Here is an 18,333-nt window from a genome sequence, read left to right as displayed (position 1 = left end):
AGATTTACAAGGACGTTAACATGAATTATCCCATGAGCTGTCTTGCATAATCATCCTGTATTTCTCCCATCTGTGGGAATGCATTTCAAAATGCCTGTGTTCGTCTATATTGTTCCTGTCACTAATAGTGTTTTGGCCTTCCAGACATGTTACCCTTGCTATCTTTTTTTCTGCATTGAATTCCACGTGCTGCAATTCTTTTGTCCCCCCCCCCCCCCACCCCCCGACCGGCTTGCATCTTCCTTCGTCACATCCCATCACACTGTCAAATCTACCATTTTGCATGGGAAATTAGCCAATATTGCGCTAACCTCTTCTATTTCCCCCATTGAGTTCATGGCTTTTATTTTTCCAATCATTATGCTGTTTGGATCTTTGTCAAGTTTAGAATTTTGTGTTTGATGATGCAGCATGGGAACAATGCCTTCACCCAATTGAGTCCACACTGACCATCGATCACCCGTTCACCCTAGTTCTATGTTATCCCACTTTCTCATCCACACCTTAAGCATTAGGGGCAATTTAAAGGCCAATTAACCTACAAACTCGCACGTCTTTGGGATGTGGGAGGAAACCCATGCAGTCACAGAGAGAACATGCATACTCCACATAGACATCACCCGAGGTCGGGATCGAACCCAGGTCTCTGGTGTTGTGAGGCAGCAGTTCTACCACCCGTATGCTGCCAAATCTGTGTAGCCTATTTAAAAAAAATATTCACTCATCAGCCTATTGTTTAAACAAAGTTAAATAGTTATCTGGACAATACTTTCCCTTAAATCCACGCTGGCTATCTTTTCTAAATGATTTTGGCTGTGTCCAGATTATTTCTTCATTACTTTGCCCACCGAAGAAGTGTCCCACCTCAAAATGTCAGTGATCCATGTTCTCCAGAGATGTTGCCTACCCCACTGAGTTACTCCAGCATTTTGTCTTTTTTTTCCACTGCGTATTGTGTTTTACCTATCCACTATGTGGCACTAACCAGATTTGAAACATTTATTGAACTGCAGGGTTTATGTAGGTTAGTAAAGCCTTCACTAACTACTGCCACAATCCCAAATGATGTTTCTAAACTTAACTCATCCACTTCATAATTTTTTAACTTGCTATTCTCATGGTTCATCCCATGGCTAGAAGACACCAGTTTTTGTTTACTTATCGTAGCGTACAAAATCCATTCAATTGTCAGTCATATTTTAACTTACCTCTGCTACCAAAATCTAATTTTGTTCTCTCTGAAATCTAATAAATGTTAACGCCTGCCCGTGTGTTTTGTCAGCTGTCACTTCATTTATGCACTGCTTATACACTGCTAATGTGCACAACTAAATGGTTTGTGGATCATTTCAGAAGGCATTTGAAAGTTAGCCTTATTGTTCTGGTCCTGGAGTGCTGCTAGCCAGGACCAATGGATTCCTCTGGCAATCGCAGTAGCTTTCCTGCTGCTTATTGTTTTTGGGATGAGAAATCGCTACATTCTTTTGTGTGTTTTCCACTTATTCCCACATCTTTTACCGATTCTGAACTTTTGTTTCAGGAAAATGGCACTTGCATTGCGCAGCATGAACTGGACTCCAGCAATGGGGTGCTTCTACCGTTCTATGATGCAGATACAAACGTTGTTTACGTGAGCGGAAAGGTAAGAGATTATCACCCAATTATTCCAAATCTCCTGAAGCGAAATGAAAATTAAAACATGATTCTTAAAGATGGTTCCAACTTCTGTCCAGCTGCTCAGATAAGGCAATAAGTTGCCTGTTTATGAGCAGTTGATCCATCCAGAAAAGGCTATGTGTGCAACATTTTATGACACAGCTGCTGAGTATTACTTGAAGTTGATTTCTTTAAACTTGCCTAAGGGTTCCATCCCGCGGACCTTTAAGTGGCATTGAGGCTGGGACTCTATTCCTTGGAGCGCCGCTGGATGAGGGGTGATCTTACAGAGGTACATAAAATCATGGGAGGAATAGATTGGGTAGACGCGCAGTCTCTTGCCCAGAGTAGGGGAATTGAGAACCAGAGGACATAGGTTTAAGGTGGAAGGGGGAAAGATTTAATAGGAATCTGAGGGGTAACTTTTAACACCAAGAGTGGTGGGTGTATGGAACAAGCTGCCATTTAGACACTGACAACATTTAGACAGGTACATGGATAGGACAGGTTTGGAGTGATATGGGCCAAACGCAGGCTGGTGGGACTAGTGTAGATGGGACATGTTGGTCGGTGTGGGCAAGTTGAGCCGACGGGGCTGTTTGCACGCTCTATCACTCTAGGTTGTGGCTCAGCAGCAAAGCTCATTGATTATCCCTTTGCTTTCAAGTGCAATTGAGATCCAGCTGGTGTCGCCACTGAGCCATGTAGTCTTGGTGAGCAGAGTCTTGTCGCTAGCTAGAGTTCAAGTACATGCTCTGAGTCATTTGTCTCCACACTTGACGGTTGCTAACCGACACGCATGGCATTCCTGCACCAGCCAGATGAGAGGCTTGAATTAAAGTTTCTGTGAATCTCACTTAAAAATGGACCGTAAGCTGGCCCTGAATGATAACTAACCTTAAAGAGTATTGGAGAACGTGCTTCAGATTGTGGAGATTAACTGTACCTGCTACTTCAAGCCACAAATGCACATTCTGCCCTTTTTGCTTTGTGCCAGTTTGGTATGCTTGCTTTCATAGGTCGAGGCATTGGGTACAATAGTCAGGAAGTCATGACACAGCTTTGTAGGGCTTTGGTAAGGCCGCATTTGGAGTATTGCGTGCAGTTCTAGCCGCCCCAATACAGGAAGGATGTGGGGGCTTTGGAAAGGGTGCAGAGGAGGTTTAGCAGAATGATGCCTGCGTTTGGGCAGTATTAGCTGCAGGGAGAGGCTGGACAAACTTCGACATAGGAAAACAGTTTTAGGTTGGGCTGCTAAAGGGTCCCAACATGAAATGTCACCTATCCACGTTCTCCAGAGATGCAGCCTGACCTGCTGAGTTACTCCAGCATGTTGTATCCTTTTGTGTAAACCAGAATCTGCAGTTCCTTGTTTCTATATGTCGGTAATGGGATTTGCAACCTAATATATTGACGATCCAGCTACATTGAGCTTTTTCTCAGTCAGTTCACAGGCCAGCAACCACTGCTTTATAAAGGGATAAAGTGGGTTAATCGCTCACCAAGGAGAGCTAATGTTTTTAATGCAGTGTTTAGGACTTCTTAACCGTAAAATTTCTCAGCAGTTGTGGAGTTTGTACATTCTCCCTGTGACCGTGTGGGTTTTCTCCGGATACTCCGGTTTCCTCCAACACTCCCAAGACGTACAGGTTTGCAGGTTAATTGGCGTCGGTAAAAGTTGTAAATTGTCCCTAGTGTGTATGGCGGGGTTGGTGTACGGGGTGATCGCTGGTCAGCTCGGACTTGGTGGGCGGTAGGGCCTGTTTCTGCGCTGTATCTCTGAAGTCTAAATATTAGGCTATATTAAATTATTTTAAGAGATGACAATCACATTTTCGTGCAATATAACCAACAGTTTTATTCCGATCCAAATCTTTGTGAAAGCTGTATTCATTGTTTTCCCCCTTTCATGTGAATCTATTTTCCGATGAGATTTCTCAGCTAAAGAGGCAATTTAACTAGTCCCCACCTAGGTGATTTAAATATCTAAGATGCAGGATACAAGCTTGAATAAGATTAGAAAATGCCAGATAAACTCAGCACGACAGGGAAAATATATTAACATTTTCTCCTTCCACAGATCTGATCTGCTGAGTGTTCTAGCATTTTTGTCTAGGTTAATTGGCTTTGGTAAAAAAAAAAAATGTAACTTGTCCCTAGTGTGACATAGTGCTAGTGTACAGGGTGGTTGGCAGGGCTCTGGGCTGAAGGACCTATTTCCTATTGCTGCATCACTAAAGTCTAAAATAGGAACCTTGGGTGTAAATATGGCGTTTAAAATCGTTGTTCTCGGTAATTGCTAAATTTGTACTTCATTGAAATGCTGCTGAGGATCCAAAATGAAAAAGCAGGGAATACGTGGCAAGTACCAATACGAGACTGCCGGCTAATATTTAGTTTGGATGCACCACCGTGGTATTTCTGGCTCCAGATGAAATGTTGTTTCCATTAGCATGTTGGGTTTCTTTTTAAAGCCCAAGCATGGTTTGCATTTGTTTAACACGTGTAACCCAGGCGTTATTCACACAGCGTTGCAGTCACTGTTTGCACTCATGTGCGTTGTTGCAAATTGCAGCATTCAGGATAGGCCGATTAACTAATTAGTGGGACTGGGATTATCAATTCTAATTGTATTTAAGGTCTAGTGTAGTTTAGTTTAGAGATACCGAGATACCTTCACAAGATTATACAGCATGGGAGTGGACCAATCAGCGTATTTGTTACTTCAGTCATATGAGCAGAATTAGGCCTTCGGGCCTACTCCACCATTCAATCATGGCTGATCTATCTTTCCCTCTCAACTCCATTCTCCTGGCCATTCTCATATGACTTACAGCAATTCCCCTTGTATTTATCCCATCTCCATTGGCAAAGACTGAATCTATTGACACAATCGATTTACTCCATTTGTGGTGTTTCGTTTAGAGATACAGCCCACCAAATCCGTATCAATCAGCGATCCCTGCACAGTAACACTCTCCTACAAACACTCGGGACAATTTACACATACACCAAGCCAATTAACTTATATGTGTAGGAAAGAACTGCAGATGCTGGTTTAAATCGAAGGTAGACACAAAATGCTTGAGTAACTCAGCGGGACAGGCAGCATCTCTGGAGAGAAGGAATGAGTGATGTTTCGGGTCGAGACTCTTCAGACTGAATTAACCTATTAATTAACCTATATAGCTGTCCATCTTTGGAATGTGGGAGGAAACCGAAGATCTCGGAGAAAACCCGGGCAGTCACGGGGAGGAAGTACAAACTCCATACAGTCAGCACCCGTAGCCTGGGTCGAACCCGGGTCTCTGGCGTTGTAAGGCACCAACTCTACCGCTGCCCTGCCGTGCCAGCCACAGTTTTTGTTTTGACTAAAAAACAAACATTTTTTTTTTAAATCAATTTTTTAAATCGGAACCCCCTGGTTAGCATTTTGGTCATTTGGATAATTGTTCCTTGTTTACCCTTAACAGAACCTATCATAGTTTTGAGTATCTCTTGAAGTGAGAAGTGAAATCTTTTAAGATTTGGTAACAAGTCTCCTCTGCACCTTCCCAAAGTGTGGTGCCACAATGTGAACGCAAAGTAATCATTTCTAAAAGTTTACGAAGGAACTGCAGATGCTGGAAAATCGAAGGTACACAAAAATGCTGGAGAAACTCAGCGGGTGCAGCAGCATCTATGGAGCGAAGGAAATAGGCAACGTTTCGGGACGAGACGTTGCCTATTTCCTTCGCTCCATAGATGCTGCTGCACCCGCTGAGTTTCTCCAGCATTTTTGTGTGCAATCATTTCTAAATGTTCAGCAAATTTTTTTTTTTGGTGCTTTTGTGGTCTTTAGATTATGAAACCTGATAGCAAGCACGTCAAAATAACCTTTGTTGATTTCTGTTTTCAATAATTAAGAATGTTTCCCTCGATGGAACTTATGCCTTCATGACTGAGTCAATATTTTTGAATCAAAAATAACACTGGTTTAATGCAGCGGTTGAGGGAGCAGCTTCCCTCACTGTACACTTTCCCAGAGTCTGCACAAAATGTTTGCACTGTCTTGAGGCTACAGTCTCTTTAATTCCAAGGAGTCCAGTTCTGCCAATTTTAGGCCTTGAAAAAACCACATCACAAGATCTTCATGGTGAGAGTACACAACTTGCCTTAGATCTTTAGTTTAGTTTAAAGATGCAGCGCGGAAACAGGCCCTTCGCCCCACCCTAATCCGCGCCGACCATCGATCACCCGTGCACCAGTTCTATCCTACACGATAGGGGCAATTTACAGATGACATTTAACCTACAAACCTGTACGTATTTGGAATGTGGGAGGAAACCAGAACACCTGGAGAAAACCCAGGCGGTCACAGGGAGAACGTACGAACCCCGCACAGATAGCACCCGTAGTCAGGTTCGAACCTGGGTCCCTGGCATTGTAAGGCAGCAGCTCTACTGCTTAGCCACTGTGCCACCCTATTCTAGATTCTATTGAGGTTTTTCAGCTAATTGTTAAATCATGATTTTCTTGTCAATCATAGCTGCAATTTTCTTTCTCTTGCCCCATGAAGTCGATCTCTAGACCTATAAAATGACTAGTCTAAGATGTTTGTAGCTACTCACTGTGAATTGTGGCAGCAACTGAAATGCTAGTTTTAGTTCTGAATCTTGGATACTTAAGCCCCTGTCCCACGATGCGAGTTCACCCAAGAGCTCTCCCCAGTTAAAAATAAAAATCAAACTCGTGGTAAGTACGTAGAATGCACGTAGCGGGTACGTCGGAGCTCGTGGATGTCTCGTAGCGGCTCGTAATGTTAACGGCAGGTACTCGGGAAACGCGGAAACTCGTGAGGTTTTTTCTACAGTGTGAAAAATTTCCAAGAGTAAAAAAATGCTCGTGATGAAGTACCACCAGTTTGATTTTTTGTTTTTAATTCGGGAGAACTCTTGGGTGAACTCGCATCGTGAGACAGGCTTTACAAACATATCCAGAAATACTTATCCATTTTAATTAGAAAATTTGCAACTTATAACATTGATGTGAGAGGTGAGGCGGTAATTTCATTGAAGTGCAGGTTGCAACTGGTAATGACTGCAGGATTTAGTTGCTGCTTATTTCGTGACGTTCGTGGTTATTCTGCACACAGCCTGAAGTTGTCTGCTTGGGTTGAGTAAGCTGCACTAATGAGCTAATTCCCGTCTCTGTTCCTCATTCTTCTCGAACTTCTGTTTTCAGTGCGATTATTCATAATGTTCCTGCACAAAAATACTATTGTTTTAAAGAAAAATCTCCCCACAAAAATATCCCCATTGTGGCTTCCTGATCTTGTGGCTCAAACATGGCTGATCTGGTGAAGAAACTGCAAATGGATCTGTGTTGGTTTCTCTCTCTAGATCCTAGGTATTGATCAACATGAGAGAAAGGAAAAGGCAAAAGAGGTTGCACTCCAAGGAATAAAGTTCCAGCCTGCCCAACCTATCGCTGTAGTTCAGGCCCTCGAGTCCCGGCAGCATGTTTATCAATATTCTCTGCACTCTTTCCAGTTTGATGGCATCCCTCCTGTAACAGTCTGTAGAAGGGTATCGGCCCGAAAAGTTGCCTGTTTCCTTCGCTCCATAGATGCTGCTGCACCCGCTGAGTTTTGTCAGCACTTTTGTCTACCTCCTGTAGCAGGGTGACCAATGTTCATTCAATATCATTAAACAGACGTGCTATATCCATGCAGGCACCTTACACATTGGCAGAATGTCCAAGCATGCTACGATCAGGGGACCCTGTTCAAATTCAATAACTTTGCATTGTGTAGGGAGGCATGGCAGATGCTGGTCTCCACTGAAGATAGACACAAAATGCTGGAGTAACACAGCGGGTCTCTGGAGAGAAGGAATGGGTGACGTTTCATTGTGAATAATTTATTGCTGTCGTAAGTAGTTGTGCAATCATCATGCAAGTTTAATTTTGGAAAAGCAAAAAAAAAGTGTGATTTTTATGGCGTTCCAAATGACTTTCTAAAGATAGATAAAATTGTTGAATCAGTACTTGATTTAAAATAGCAAATGCAGACACTCCCCAACTTGCCCACATCTTTATTTCTGAGGTGTGAGTTTCGGTGGGAGTGCACCACAGCCTTCGCATGCGGCAGTTTACACAAGCCTGTCAGCTGTTCTCGCAGATGCTCCCACCTGTTCTCTGTGTGGGAACACCCACATGGGCGTCCGACATGTCACATCTAACTTGCGCAAGGGTCACGGGACGTAACCCTTGTGGAAGACGGGGAGCATCTGTACTAAGTTTGACCAGCTCTTGGTCCAATGAAGCAATGTGCTCACCATGAATGTTGCAACAATTGATCTACATCACACTGTAGCTCACCCGATGGTATGGCTGCCTCTCAGATCCACCTTACCTGGGTTCCATCCTAACCTGGAGTCTGCACCTTCTACCTGTGACTGCATATGTTTATTTCCACATCAAAAGACTCGCTAGTAGGTAGTTTAAGTGGTCACTGTAAATGATCCCTGGTGCAGATGGGTCCCGTCCCGAAATGTCACCCATTCCTTTTTCTCCAGAGGTGCTGCCTGACCCGCTGATTTACTCCAGCACTTTTGTTTCTGTCTGGGGTGGAGTTGACGAGCCTGTGAAAGAAAATGAGCTGCAGGTAAATAAATAAATGAAGGGATGTTACTGATAGCCAGCAGAAATAGCTTCCTACATCAGGAATATGAAAACTGAATCCTGGCTGGTTTTAACTCTCCTCTGCCCACTCAGTCCATGATTTAACCTGCACACCATGATAAAGGCCTCGTGGCTTTTGATTTTTACATTTTGTTCTGAGGTGTCACCTTGATGCTTAATTCTTGACTTTTGATTAAAACAGGGTGACTGCACCATTCGCTACTTTGAGATCACTGATGAAGCGCCGTTTGTCCACTATCTGAATGCATTCGGCAGCAAGGAGCCACAGCGGGGGATGGGATACATGCCAAAAAGGGGCGTTGATGTTACCAAATGTGAGATTGCCAGGTAAGAGATATTGTTCTGCAGTTCCAATGAACCAGGGTCTGGAGTTTCTACTCAATGATTCTATTCTTTGACATGGTTTGCTTATAAGAGGTGCTAGAATCATACAGCACGGAAACAGGCCCTTCGACCCAACTTCGACCCAAGATGCCCCATCTACACTAGTCCCACCTGCCCACGCTTGGCCCATATCTCTCTAAACCTTCTTAACCACATCTTTCATATAGCTGAGTGACCAAAACTGAACACAATACTCCATGTCTTTTAAATGTTGCTATTGTACCTGCCTCTTCTACCTCCTCTGGCAGCTCGTTCCATTTACCTACCATCCTCTGTGTGGAAAATAAATTGCCCCTCGGGTTCCTATCAAACCTTTCCCCTCTCACCTTAAACCAATGCCCCATGATTCTTGATTCCCCTACTCTGGGTGAAAGATTCTGTGCATTTACCCTATCTGTTCCTCTCATGACCTCTATTAGGTCGTCCCACATCCCCCAGTGCTCCAAGAAATAAAGTCTTAACCTTTATTTCAGATTTTAGACTTTAGAGTTACAGCGGGGGTAACAGGCCCTTCATCCCACTCAACAGCGATCCCCGTGCACTAGCAATACTTCTACACACTGGGGATAATTTAGAATTTTTACAGAAGCCAATTACCCTACAAACCTGTACGTCTTTGGAGAGTGGGAGGAAACAGGAGCGCCCGGAGAAAACCCACGCAGTCACAGAGAGAATGTACAAACTCAGTACAGACAGCCCACGTAGTCAGGATCGAAGCTGGGTCTCTGGTGCTCTGTGCCACCATGCTGCCCTAACCTGCCTAACCTAAGACTTAGACCCTCAAGTTCTGGCAATGTCCTCGTCAATCTTCTCTCCACTCTTTCCAGATTAACAACATCCTTCTTATAGCAAGGTGTAGAGCTGTAATTTATCACCCCAACTTCCACACTCAACACCCTTATTGAGAAGACCAATGTACCGAAAGCCTTCTTGACTATCCTATCTACACCACTCTCAAGAAACGTTGTACCTACATGCCCCGATCCCTCTGCTTTACAACGCCCTGTGTGGTTCCTGCCCTGGTTAGGCTTTCCAAAATGCACCACTTCACACTTATCTGCATTAAACTCTATTAACCATTGCTAAGCCCACTTACCAAATTGATCAACATCCTGCTGTAAGTTTTGATATTCAAATGTAGCAGATTGTGGAATATTTGGAAGAGTTTGCATTTAACAACTTTTTCCCCACAGAATTTTGGTTTCCAAAATATTGTTAACTTCACCCATTACACTGACTGCATTTTAGGCGTGAGTTAATCATTCATTGGGAATTTCTATTTAATGCATTCTTGACACGTGCCACTTTTTAAAGCATCCAATATGGACTGGCCTTTGCACTATTTGAAGTACATTATTATTTTAATTTTTGCCTGCAGGTTTTTCAAGCTTCACGAAAGAAAATGTGAGCCAATCATCATGACTGTGCCAAGAAAGGTGAGTTGCGTTTTCAGTGTCCATGCTTCTGCATCATCTGGCAGAGATGTGTACATGCTTGTGACTGATGCTCATTTCACTGAAGACTAAAGAAATGAAGGATGCATGCTTGAAGATCTTGTCTGTGGTAGCAAAGTAACGAAACTACTGAAAGCCTTAAGCCAAGGGTTCCCAACCTGCCTCCGAGGGGGTAAATTCGTTAATTCTGGATTTGTACATATTTCTTCTCATTGACTGACTGTGTTTGGTCCTGGTATACCGGTATCTGTTCATCAGTAGTTGTTCATAAATACGTGAAATAACATTGTTATGTGCTATTAAAGTTGCCAGGTGTAAACGGGGAACAAAAAAGGTTGGGAACCCCTGCCTAAAGCAGAGAGTGATTTAAATAGAAGATATGTGATGGTTTGTGTGGGAAGGAATTGCAGATGATGGTTCACACCGAAGATGGACACAAAATCCTGGAGTAACAGCAGGTCAGGCAGCATCTCTGTAGATTAGGAGTAGGTGACATTTCGGGTCGAGACCCTTCATCAGACTGGAGTTTGCAGTCTGAAGAAGGGTCTCGACCCGAAATATCACCTATTCCTTTCCTCCAGAGGTGCTGCCTGACCCGCTGAGTTACCCCAGCTTTTAGTGTATTATATTATATTATATATGTGATGGTTTGATTAATCAGAAAATACAGCTTGGAACCGGGACCTTTCACCCACTGAGTCAATACCGATATCAATAATTAGTTCACACAATTTCAGTGTTATTTCACTTTCTGAAATAGCGTTCTCTTCCTTATCCTACAAAATACCAATGCTGTGAGCATAGTCAATAAAGGGAACAAACTTCACGATCTAACTGGCATTGATCTATATCTTGGATAACCACCCTCATTGACTATGATACCACTTTCTGTGTCATCTGCAAACTTTAAAACCATACCACCGCCTTTCTCATCCAAGTGGTTAATATAAATAATGAACAACAGGGCACCCACCACCAATCCTGGTTGTGACAGATCACCAGGCCGAAAAACAACCCTCTATTACCACGCTCTGTCTCCAACCTTTAAGCCAATTTTGTATCCAATTAGCCAGCTCGCTGTGGATTCAGTGAGATTCCAGCCAAGATGTCTCATCTACGCATGTCCCACCTGCCTGTGATTGGCCAATATAAGAACTGCAGATGCTGTGTGTGAGAAGATGCTGGTTTACAAAATGCTGGAGTAACTCAGCGAGCCAGGCAGCATCTCTGGAGAGAAGGAGTGGGTAACATTTCGAGTCGAGACCCTTTTCAGAAGGGTCTGCAGCAGAAACGTCACCCATTCCTTCTATCCAGAGATGTCAGGCAGCATCTCTGGAGGAAAGATGGTAAGCAAAGTTTTGGGTCAGGCCCTTCTTCAGACTGTTACTACAGCACTTTGTGCCCTCGAGATGCTTCCTGACCCGCTGAGTTACTCCAGCACTTTGTGGACTCCAAAGAAGGGTCCCCACCCAAAACGTCACCTATCCTTTTCCTCCAGATCCACTGTGTTTCTCCAGCACTTTGTGTCCATTTTTGTTTCTAAACCTTTCCTGCTCTGGGAGCTGCCCTCCACTTAGTGCCCTTTTTCAGTAAAATCTTATGTAGTTGTGCTGTGTCATTAACGCGTTGTATTGGCTTCCCCTTTGTGTGTGACTTCCTGTTTTTCATGCATCCTTATATAATGGCACATATTGTACACAACAGCATTGTGATGATAGTTGAGATTCCGCGCCTTAAAGTCAATTTTTTAAATGACCGCGCTCCTATGTCAGAGCAGAATAAGAGCTTGGTGCTTCTTCATCTTGCATTCAGTCCATGGGTCACTTTGGCTGATGGTAGACAATAATTCCTAACAATGCTAAGGTCCAGAGAATTAATTTAAAAAACGCTTATGACTAACTATAACTCGTCTAACATTTGAGATTTTCGACATTTGCAATTTTTTGTAACCCTGCTTTCTTGTGAAGTAATTTTGGCAGCTTTATGAGACTTTGGTTAAGCTGCATTTGGAACATTGCGTGCAGATCTGGTTGCACCATTACAGGAAGGATGTGGAGGCTTTGGAAAGGGTGCAGAGGTGGTTTACCAGAATGATGCTTAGATTGGGGCGTTTAAGCTACAGGGAGAGGTTGGGCGGACTTGGATTGTTTTCTCTGGAACGCCGGAAGTTGCGGGGAGACCGAATAGAAGTATATAAAATTACGAGGCATAGATAGGGTAGACAATCAGAACCTTTCTCCCAAGATAGGAAAATCAAATATTAATGGCTTTAAGCTGAGAGAGGCAAAGTTTAAAGATGATGTGCGGACAAGTTTTGTTTCTTACACCAAGAGTAGTAGGTGCCACCCTCTGTGTTTATATTTTTAAAAAGTCCTGCACATCTCCTTTAAACTTTACTTCTCTCCGTTTAAAGCTATGCTCTGTAGTTTTTGAATGCACTGCCATGGTGATGGTTGAGGCTGAAACTACAATGGCATTTAAGGGACTTTTGGGTATGAATATGGATATACAAGGAATGGAAAGATATGCCCAGGCAGATAAGAGTTGATCTTTGCATCATGTCCAGCACAGACATTGTGGGCCGAAGGACCTGGTCTTGTGCTGTACTTTTCCATGTTGTGTGTTAACTTGTCCTTCTCGTTCTTTCCAGTCTGACCTTTACCAGGATGACTTGTATCCGGATACAGCTGGACCAGAACCGGCAATGGAAGCAGAGGAATGGTTTGAAGGGAAAAATAAAGACCCCATTCTCATCTCCATGAAGGATGGCTATGTCCCTGTCAAAAACCGAGAGTTTAAACCTCAAAGAACCTGCTTAGACAAACGACAAAAGAAAAATGAAAGTGGCGATACCCCACTGAAAGGAACTTCTCTGAATGCAGTGAGTATATTAGCAGCCCTTCTCTGCTTTCTCTTCCCATTTCGCCCAAATGCAGGTCCTTAAAATGTGATCCTTCCACTTTATTGGCCCAATTCTCCTTTCTCTAATTTATATTTTACGTATCACAGAAATGGGAAATTTGTTAATTCTGTCCGCTCATCCCTCCCTCAACTGTGGCTGAAGTTTGTACAATATAACTCAGCTCTTAAATTAATTTGCTTGTCTTACATTCTCTTTACCTCCTGCCTCACAGATCTTTTTCATTCAAAAGGACACAAAGTGCTCGTCACTCAGCAGGGCAGGCATCATCTCTGGAGAACATGGATAGGTGTCGTTTTGGGTCAGGACCCTTCTTCAGACAGTCATCTTTTTCATTCATCTAACTATCTGTGAAAACAAATTTAATTCGGTCATCTATTCCCCTTCAAAGCACAAGGCTATTAACTTTTTGAAAGTGACGGGGCAAATCGGCAAAGCAGTTTCTCTCCAAAAGCCAACAGCATGTGATCTCTCGACATTATAGCAAGGTACAAAAGCAGGGGAATTGTACAGGTACACAAAAACGCTGGAGAAACTCAGCGGGTGCAGCAGCATCTATGGAGCGAAGGAAAAAGGCAACGTTTTGTCCCTGAATTTCTCCAGCGTTTTTGTGTACCTTCGATTTTCCAGCATCTGCAGTTCCTTCTTAAACACGGAATTGTACAGGTTGGGTCTAATTAGAATATTCTCAGTTTTGGTCAAAACTGGAACTCAAAACCATAAATGTACTTTCAGTCTAAGATCTCTTCAAACTATGTTCCTCAGTTATACCAGTTTAGGCAGTGCCTTGTTTCACTTCAGTGTGCAGCCACTTCTCTTAAAACTCTAGGTTTCTCGTCTGAAAATGTATGCCATGTTTCTTATCAGTCAATCAGAAGGTTCCAACAGTGAATCCATACAAAAGAGATGTCTGGTTTGGTTTGGAGATACAGCGTGGAAAGAGGACCTTCGGCCCACCGAGTCCGCGCCGACCAGCGATCCCCGCACACTAATACTATTCTACACACCAAGGACAGATTACAATTTTTTTACAATAAGTACTGATCCCTGCCCTCCATGCCAGTCACTGCATTATTTAATCTTTTTTTTTTTTAAGTTTCTGCCTGCATCTGTTTTAAAAGTTTACGCAGTTGCTCAAAAGGGTTCACATTTAATGAATGTCAAGGCAGTGAATGTTAAATGGGTAAATATGGCAATTATTTTGTATGCCAAGATCTGCCAAAATGCAAAGAGATGCTTGGTGTTCATTTTTGTCCAGGCAAACTGATCTTACCAAGGAGGATGTTTCCTGTGTTGCAATCAAAGCCACACTGCAATAGTTATCAAGAGACAAGAGTGTTCAGTTGTCGTGTGTACCGACAATGGAACAATGATATTCGTTCTTGCCGCTGCTTAACAGGCTAATTTATGCAATAATACAGATAATGTACAATAATCAAGAATACAATAAATTAATGACCATAATATTTGAAAAAACAATGTCCGTGGTGAAGCCGGAGGCTCATTCCATAAAAGACTCTGTGTCCTTCATATTTTGGTTGCAATTTCCACTGGGCTTGTTCATTTGCAATAGGGTCTTAATTCTTGGCACTAGCGTTTTGAGCCAGAATTTGCTGACAAATATTGGCCTTTAGGTTTTTAATGGTATAGGTTTCTAATGGTGAGTGTTGTGCATCGCCAATGGTAGCAATGCTTTGTATTATATATATTTACCAAAACCTGTCCATGTTCTTCACAAATTATATCTGACCGCTGAGTTACTCCAGCATTTTGTCTTACTTTACCAAAACTTTGTTGGTTACTGCCTATTGTTAGAACTCCAAACTTGGTTCATCACTAAAATGTGTGATGGTCCTTAAATTCCTGCTCTTCTACGGCTTACCTGAAGGGCACGAGTATATTAAGAAAAGGTCTCTTTTGCGCCCTTAAAGCTGATCCGGAGAGTGTGCGGAAAGACGGAAGGTGAAATGTCTTCTCTTGTGCTTTTGTTTTCAGAATTCCGAATCCAAGTTGGACGAGCTGGTAGAGGAGATTAAAACTCTGAAGGCCACCGTTGCCAGCCAAGACGAGCGCATTGCCAACCTTGAGGATCAGATGGCCAAAATCGCTATCTGAAGCCTGTATTATGCTTAATTATGGGGGTACAACTGTCTGGTGTGGATTATCAGATTCTCCAAAAACCAAACTCTAACCCCCGTTACCCTGCCATTGATTGAAGCACCTTCAGCTTTCCAATATCCAATCGCCCTTTCTTTCCTCCTCTCTCACTGGACTAACTTTGTTGCAATTTGGAAACAGTACATTTTTTTAAAATAGAATTTATTTTCTGGATTTTTAATGCCAAGAGGAAACTATTCTTTTTTTTTTTTTCTCTACACTTTCTCCACCAAAAAAAAAAAGTATTAATTTTTTTTATTCCTTACTTGAGTCCTATGCATATTATCAAAGGTGTGCTCTGCTCTAATTCTAGAGTGATTTCCAGGTTAAATGGGCTTGTCTGTCACTTGTCTGTCAGGTACATGTTTTTAAGTGACTACACACACATTCCATGTACAAGTGTACTGCACCATTGAAGAACACTTAATGGGTTCAGCTCTTATAGAGCAAATAAAATGGTGATCTGTCATTAAATATACTTCCAGCTGCAAAGATAAAACATTGATTATAAAATACTCTGGTGTTTTGTGCTTTTTATTCCAACTTTTTGTTTTAAAACATTGGTGCAAAAAGGCTCCATTAGGAAACACTCTTCAATAAATGAACAAGTCATCAGCAGAGGCTGAGAAGAATTGTATATGAACCTAATATTGTCTCTGTGTTTTGCATTTTCCAGCATGGCAAGCTGGAGATTAAAATACTTTGCTTTTTTCCGACAACTTTGCTATTGCTCTTTGTCCATTGAGGTCAACGTGCATCACCGACAGATGAGGCAGGACCTTCACAGTGAATGGGAAGGCCATGGGAGGTGTTGCATAGCACAGGGATCTAGAGATATTGGTGTGGACAAGATGCTAGAGACAACTGTAGCATTTTTGTTCGTGATCAGATAGTGTGAAATATTACAGCATCAATGTGGGTTAGGAAGTTAACTTGCAGGGTTAGGTTGGTTGAGACTTTTGAAGGCTGACATTTTAGGGTAAGAAACATGGGAGTGGTGCAAGTAGGAGAGAACATGCAGATACTATGGAAATAGAGAAGAGGAATAGAGAAGCTCATATTTGTGCTAGTGCTTTTTGATATTCTTGGGGTAATTATAAGGTTTTAGGCATGTGTGAAATAAAAATCTCTGGCTAAAAATACTTCACCTCACCAATGCTATTCTCATACATACATATATATATGTATATATAAATACCCACGTTCTTTATTTTCATCTTCAATATTTTAATTAAAAGTATTTTGTGTTTATAAAATTGAGGGGCGTGGATAGGGCAGGCGGTCAGAACCTTTCTCCCAGGGAGAATCTATCAAGCATTAGAGAACATAGCTTTAAGGTTTGAGGGGTGAAGTTTAAAGGAGATGTGAGGGGCAGGTCTTTTACATAGAGTGATAAGTGCCTGGAATGTGCTGCCAGAGGTGATAGTGGAGGCAGACACAATAGTGGCATTTAAGAGATTTTTAAATAAGCAGGTGGATATGTAAGGAATGAAGGGATATGAATTGCATGCAGGCGGCAGATTAGTTTAACTTGGCATCATATTCTGCACCAACTTTTGGGCCGAAGGGCCTATTTCGATGCTGTTTTGTTCTATGTTTGATGTTCATTGTAATTTGCATTATGAAGAATTTAAGTTTGAAGGCATAATAGGAATGATTAAAACCGCTTATTGTTTAACCGACTGACTGCTCATATCCTGTACAGAAAGTCTCTGCTGCTACAGATTCTGCTCGACTACAGAGGCTTGTCAAGGAGGAAGTCCAGTGCTTCACAGGAAGCCTGCACTGGCGTGAGATGTTGACTCGATGAGTCATTGAGTACTGTCTGGAGCAGGTGGAAATGACCAGCAGTCTCCAGCCCAAGCGATGCTGTACATACTCTGGCTGCAGTCATTACACTTCAGACTAGTTTTTGTTTTAACTCATTTCTTTGCAGCATGCTGTTTTTATTCCATTCTGACAACAACGTCCCCTTTGTGGTTGTTACATCCACTTCCTTCATGTTTCCAAAGTTTCGGGGGGGGCACACAAAATGGAAGTTTGATGAAAACATCTCAAAAGATACTCAAAAAATATCTGCACAATACTGCCATTCTCCATGCGATGGACAGCTGATGGAATCAAGTGAACTCGAGCTCGGTCTAAACCAGAGCGTTCTGATTTTATCCCACACCAAACAAGCACATTGTGGCATCCAGCTGTGGCCAAGACCTTCATGTTCATCATGGCCATGATCCAGATGTTGCAGTGTCCAAGGTCATGGATTTTCATTAACATCTTACACCTCCATACAGGCAGCACCAATAGTCAGATGAAAGCGTGGAAACGCCCTTTGCCCCAACTTGCCCACACCCACCAGCATGTCCCATCTACACTAGAGGCTGTTGGCATATTGGCCTTCATCATAATTTAGTCCTTTTATTGTTTTATCTGGTTGCAACTTCTGCCCAAGGATAGAATAGTAAGCTATGCATTTAAAAAAATAGTTAATTTATCAATGTTGTCTGACACATTGCCTTGATATTCCAGTTTAAGTGAGTTATGTAATACAAGTCCACCACCGATTTCCCTGGCACCCTTGGTTCCAGAGCCTTTCTGGATTATCCATTTTGCTGGACCAACAGAGGTCACTGCCTTGGGGGGGGGCTGAAATACCAGCCCAAAGTCGGCCTCAGAAGTCGGCTATGGGAACGGATTTACTGGCTCCGGCCAGAGCCCCAGCCGCAGGGGGCAAATTCGACCTACTGATCGGCTGCGGAGGTATAGATCAGCTGCTTCGCTTGACCTAGGTGCCACATTGTCGGGGGGGGGGGGGGGGGTTTGTCCACATTAAGGGGGGGGGGGGGGCAAACAGTTGCCAGAAAATTGGTGGTGGACCTGTATTACGCAGTATAAAACGAGATGAGCCTAAATGCACCACAGATGCAGGGATCACAACTCAACAAAGGTGGACACTGTCAGAATCAAGACTATGTGAAAACATTTCAGCAAATCCAGGCCCTGATTTGTGCTCCGTCAGGGTGTCTGGTTTAGTTGAGCTACAGACCATTACAATGATACATAGATTCCAGGAAACTG

The 18,333-nt window shown here is 42.8% G+C and overlaps 1 protein-coding gene and 1 long non-coding RNA gene across 3 annotated transcripts in view; both read left to right on the top strand.

The window, feature by feature from the left end:
• Positions 1–15,969, top strand: part of coro1c (coronin 1C) — a 119,803-nt gene extending 103,834 nt beyond the window's left edge. Inside the window, exons 7-11 of one of the 2 annotated variants that reach the window (XM_033043744.1) lie at positions 1,541–1,642; positions 8,522–8,667; positions 10,103–10,160; positions 12,829–13,059; positions 15,094–15,969. In XM_033043744.1, coding sequence (XP_032899635.1) covers positions 1,541–1,642; positions 8,522–8,667; positions 10,103–10,160; positions 12,829–13,059; positions 15,094–15,213 — 657 coding nt within the window. In that variant the 3' untranslated portion in view covers positions 15,214–15,969. The remainder of the gene's footprint in view (positions 1–1,540; positions 1,643–8,521; positions 8,668–10,102; positions 10,161–12,828; positions 13,060–15,093) is intronic. The other variant, XM_033043745.1, reaches the window with a different exon arrangement.
• LOC116987590 lies at positions 13,067–14,562 on the top strand. The gene is made up of 2 exons (XR_004415741.1): positions 13,067–13,611; positions 13,765–14,562. It is a non-coding gene; the product is annotated as an uncharacterized LOC116987590 (long non-coding RNA).
• Positions 15,970–18,333: the final 2,364 nt, after the last annotated feature.

Source organism: Amblyraja radiata, chromosome 25 (assembly GCF_010909765.2).
Source record: "Amblyraja radiata isolate CabotCenter1 chromosome 25, sAmbRad1.1.pri, whole genome shotgun sequence".
In the NCBI taxonomy this organism is placed as follows: Eukaryota; Metazoa; Chordata; class Chondrichthyes; order Rajiformes; family Rajidae; genus Amblyraja; species Amblyraja radiata.
Note: the sequence above shows the minus strand (reverse complement) of the source record. Positions and strands in the feature narration are given on the sequence as shown.